This window comes from Myotis lucifugus, unplaced genomic scaffold (genome assembly GCF_000147115.1).
Source record: "Myotis lucifugus unplaced genomic scaffold, Myoluc2.0 scaffold_485, whole genome shotgun sequence".
Taxonomy (NCBI): Eukaryota; Metazoa; Chordata; class Mammalia; order Chiroptera; family Vespertilionidae; genus Myotis; species Myotis lucifugus.
Window position 1 is genome coordinate 427,128 of NW_005871533.1, and position 4,855 is coordinate 431,982.

The 4,855-nt window shown below is 64.7% G+C and overlaps 1 protein-coding gene across 1 annotated transcript in view; it reads left to right on the forward strand.

The window, feature by feature from the left end:
• Positions 1 to 4,775, forward strand: part of MYO15B (myosin XVB) — a 31,245-nt gene extending 26,470 nt beyond the window's left edge. The window contains 12 exon segments of the mRNA XM_023744768.1: positions 183 to 716; positions 1,913 to 1,989; positions 2,072 to 2,187; positions 2,278 to 2,372; positions 2,476 to 2,553; positions 2,649 to 2,745; positions 2,887 to 3,032; positions 3,161 to 3,276; positions 3,576 to 3,709; positions 3,897 to 4,030; positions 4,117 to 4,257; positions 4,423 to 4,775. Coding sequence (XP_023600536.1) covers positions 183 to 716; positions 1,913 to 1,989; positions 2,072 to 2,187; positions 2,278 to 2,372; positions 2,476 to 2,553; positions 2,649 to 2,745; positions 2,887 to 3,032; positions 3,161 to 3,276; positions 3,576 to 3,709; positions 3,897 to 4,030; positions 4,117 to 4,257; positions 4,423 to 4,482 — 1,728 coding nt within the window. The 3' untranslated portion in view covers positions 4,483 to 4,775.
• Positions 4,776 to 4,855: the final 80 nt, after the last annotated feature.

A 4,855-nucleotide genomic window follows, 5' to 3' on the forward strand; every position in this document is an offset into this window, starting at 1 on the left:
CGGACGGACATCTTTAAACGATTGGCCTTTTCAATCTTTACTCTTTTTAACAAAAGAAAACTTAAAGTTTTTACCCAAGCGAGTCAAAAACAAAAATAAGCGGGTGGATGCATCGTCGGGACAGCGGACATCCCCCCCGTATTGAAAGGCTCCTGATCCCCAGCCCCCCTCTTTGTCTCCAGGCCACCATCCAGGAGTCGCTCATCAGCCTCAGAAATAAGAAAACGAGCAGGCGGGCTGTGGAGAGCTTCCAGGGTGAGTGGCCAGCCTGGGCCCCATGCCTGTGGTGCCTTGGACCTAGGCACCCGGCCGCCTTCTCCCGGGAGTTCACCACTTCAGGGCAGCTCAGGGGTGGTTCCTATTCCCCGGCGGCCTTCGCCCACTTCTGCTCCTGCCCAAGACGTTGTGGGTTGTGTAGATTCTGGGCCGGAAGGCAGTGGCGGTGCCGTGTGGGGCTGCGGGCACCCACAGAATTTCTGAGCCTTGTTTCCCCGTCGGTAGAGCTGGGTCTGCCGCCCTACCTGGCTCACACATGTTTTGAGAGCAAGGCATCAGATGGCGGGGAAAGCCCTGTGTGGGGACGCGTGGGCCAGGCCCAGGCCCCCACCCAGCTCCCCACGCTTCTCGTGCTGCCTGTAGTTCTGATGCAGTTTATGGGGGACCAGCCGAAGCCCCGGGGCAAGGACGAGATAGAGCTCCTCTATGAGCTGCTGAAGGTAAGCGAGGGCTGTGTGCGCCGGGACCTGGGGGAGACACGGGAGCCTGAGGATGAAGTCCTGTCCTGCCTGGGCCTGAACGGGACCCCCTTCCCTTGGTCACTATTCACTCGAATCATCCACAAGTGTTTATTGAGCACCTACTATCTGCCGGGGGTGTGGCAGTGAGCCAAGCAGACTACGTCCTCGCAGAGCTTACGACCTAGTAGGAGGAGACAGGTGCAGCCGTGGGGAAGGCCGGGGAGGGGGCTGAGCCAGTGCAGAGGCTGACACTGGAGCAGAGGGAGGGAGGCCTGTGTGCACCGGGGCAGTGCATGTGGACAGAGGGAGGGGCCGGGGTGACATGCTCACGAGAGGGTGAGCCTCAACACCAGCAAGGCCAGCGTGGCTGGAGCCCGTGGGCGAGGGGAGAGGGGAGGAGGCGGCCCCGGGACGGACAGGGGGTCCAGGTCACGGCAGGCCTTGCAGGCCATTGTCAGAACTTCGATTTTTTTTTCAAGAGAGAGAAACCCACGGGAGGGGTTAGAGGAGGGATGTGGCTTGTGTTTGCTGGGGTCGCTCTAGCTGTGGCTATTCTGGGGGCCTAAGGGCAAAGGTGATTGCAGTGATGCCAGGTGAGAGGCGGTGCCGGCGGGGGCCGAGAGGTGGCAGCAGAGAGCAGGAGACGCCGAGCACCGGGTTCCAGGAATTGCATGTGGGTGGGTGTGAGAGAGGGGCCAGGGATGCCACAGGCCCCGGCTGTTTGCTACGCCTGGGGGAGGAGCGGGCCTGGGCTGCTGGAGGAATTTCGGACATGTGAGGTCTGAAGTCCCAGACTTCCAAGGGGAGGGCTGGGGTTCAAGGGAGAAGTGTGAGCTGGAGGCAGGCACCAGGTCATCAGCAGATGGAAGCAGCTAAGAGCATCAGGGAGGAGTACAGAGGCCCTTAGAGGTCAAGGAGGTAACTAAGAGGGACCAGGGAAGGCGGAGGACAGGCCAAGCACAGCCGGCAGCAGGTGGAGACCGTGACTTAGAGTGACCGGTTGTGCAGACACCATTAAACCGAGTGAGATGACAGAGAGATGACCACCGACTGGGCCGTCACCCCACTTGGCCCCCAGCCTCTAGCATCAGCTCCCACGCCACCCCTCACTCCACTGCACTCTGCCCGCCCCCGGCTGCCCCTCCCCTGCCCACCGGTCCTTTCTGTGCCCGTAGCTGTGCCGGGAGAAAGAGAACCTCAGGGATGAGATTTACTGCCAGGCCATCAAGCAGGTCACGGGACACCCCCGGCTGTGAGTGTTGGGGTGCTGGGGTGGGCGGCGGGCAGCCCGCTGCGTGGTCCGGCAGCCCGAGCCCAGGCTCTCTGCCCCGCAGGGAATTCTGTGCTCGAGGCTGGAGCTTCCTCAGCCTCCTCACCGGCTTCCTGCCGCCGTCCACCACGCTGATGCCCTACGTGACCCAGTTTCTGCAGGACGCAGGCAGGAGTCAAGGTGCCTGTGGGAGGGGCTCCCGGGCGGGGTCTCGGCAGTGTGGGGAGGGGTTTGAAGATGCCGCTGACCACAGCCTGGTCCTCTCTGCAGAGCTGGCCCGCAGCAGCCAGAAGCACCTCCAGCAGACGGTCAAATACGGGGGGCGCCGGCGGCTGCCGCCCCCGGGTGAAATGAAGGCGTTCCTGGTACTGGGGGTGCAGGCGGCGGGCATTCTGGGTCTCCCTCAGGGGGTTGGGGGGAGCCAGGGCCTTTGTCTGGGGTGGACTGACCTGCCACGTGCCTTGGCAGAAAGGGAAAATGCTCCGCCTGCTCCTGGTTCACCTGCCCGGAGGCGTGGGCTACAAGACCAACGTCGGGACTTTCACCGTGAGCTGGGGCCACCCGAGACCGGCTGGGGAGGGGCGGGGCTGTGGCCCTCAGTCCTGGCCCCGGCCCCCATCATGGCCTGTCCGCACGCCCAGGTGGCAGCAGAGGTGCTGGAGGAGCTATGTGGGAAGATGGGCATCACGGAGCCCGAGGAGGTCCAGGAATTTGCCCTGTTCCTCATCCAAGGCGAAGGCGAGTCGTGGGGGAAGGACGCCAGGCTGCACTCAGGGCGGCTCCCCTGCTGGGTCCACCTTTGCGCCCTACGCTGGGGCTGGCAGGGGCGGGGCGGGGCCTGGGCAGCAGGGAGGGCGGTGAACCGAACTCCCCATGCAGGTGAGCTGGCTCGGCCCCTGCGGCCCCAGGAGTACCTCAACAATGTGCTGGTGGACCCGAAAACCAGCCTGCACAGCCGGCGGCTCGGCTGGGAGACCCGCCTGCACTTTGATAACCCCACCTACATCAGCACCCACTACAGCCAGGTCAGCCTGCTGCCCACTGCCTGGGCGGGGCCTCCGGGCCTCCCTCCCCTCCCGCCAGGAGCAGGGACAGGGGCAGGACTGTCGGGGGCTGTAGGGCACAGCTGCCCCTCACTGTGCTCTGCCCTCAGGTGCAGCGAGACTACCTGCAGGGGAAGCTGTTGGTCGGCGCCCAGGCAGATGCCCAAGTTGCCCGGCTGGCTGCCCTCCAGCTTGTCAGCAGGACTCAAGAGGCCCCCCCCTCGGAGTGAGTGTGCACGCCCCCCACACCTGTCACTTCTCGTCCCTCCTGGCGCTGAGGTCAGCCTCAGCATCCACCCCAAAGGCCTCTCAGCCCACAATCCAAGGTCAGGGCCACCTGACTTTACTCTCCTGGGCCCTAACCAGATGGGGCTGGAGCAGTGGGGGCCCCTATCCGCCCCACCAAGCTCGAGGGCAGGGACACCTCACTGGTGTGTCTGGATCTTCAGTCTCACCCACCTAGCCACTGGTTCACCCACTGCGCGCCGGCTGGATGCCCAGCCTTGACCCACCGCTGTGTCCTAGGCGAGACCTGCTGGCTTACTTGCCGAGGCTGCTGCAAGGTCAGGTGAACGTGGCCGCCATCCAGAGCCTGATGGACCAGGAGCTGAGGCAGCTGCAAGGATGCAGCGCCCAGGAAGCTCAGATCGGCTTCATTGGTGGGTCTGGGGCCCGGGCGCAGCTGGGGAGGAGGAAGGAGGTAGAGGCCCTGGAGGGAAGGGGTGAGGGTGGAGGGCTGAGAAAGCTGCTCCACCTTCCCTGTCCCTCTCACCTCACCTGGGGGCCAGTAGGGCAGGTCCCCAGGCCCCAGAACTCCCATCTTCCGTGTCACCCCTCCACCCCCAGAGGCGGCCAGCCAGCTGCCCCTCTTCGGTTACACTGTCTACGTGGTGCTGCGAGCGAGTGACCTGACGCTGCCCAGACCCAGCCTCCTGGGGCTGAACCGCCAGCACCTCATCCTCATGGACCCCAGCTCCCAGGTGGGCTGGGCACCCTGGGCCATTCCCCTCCCACCGCCCACACGTACCCCCGTGAGAGGGTCAAGCCCTGTCCCTGCTGCCCCCAGACACTGTGCTGCTCCATCGCCCTGAGGGACCTGCAGCAGCTCCACCTGCTGAGCCCCCTGGAGGCAGGCAGGCCCCCTGCCCTGGAACTCAACTACGGCTCCGCTGACAGCCCCCAGACCATCTGGTTCGAGCTGCCGCAGGTGAGTGGCCAGGGCCTCTGACCACCCTGGGAGGCTGTGAGTGCCTCACCCAGGGCTGGCATGCCCGGAGCCTGGGCCCAGCCGATGCCCACTGCCCAGGCGTCGTGTGGGCGGGGCAGAGGCGGGCTGGCTGGGAGCCTGTCCTCACAGGCCTGTGCCCCGCAGGCCCGGGAGCTGCAGTACACCATCGCCTTCCTGCTCAACAGCAGCGACACTTCCGTTTAGTGGCCGGCCTCACTCGAGAGGAGAGGTGGAGGGCAGGAGAGGAGGAAGGGCCCCTCCCTGGACCCAGTCTCACCCGATGGTCTCCCTTGGGTGCTGTCAGGTCACTTTGGTTTGGACTTTGTGGCTTGGCTGTTCTGGAACCTGCCCAGCACAGCCCGGCTGGCCCACATGGAGGTCACAAGGCAGGGGCTGCTACAGTGACATCAACTGGGAAGGACTCCTTTGGGGGACGTGTGGGGGCTGTGGGAACTCGGCTTGGAGCTGATGTTGCCCGTCTGGGGGAGGTGCCCCCCTGGCCCCGGCTCAGGATCAGCACGAGCCCAGACCTGGGAGCAGCAGCTGCCGAGGAAATAAAGTTCCGAGAGAAAACCTG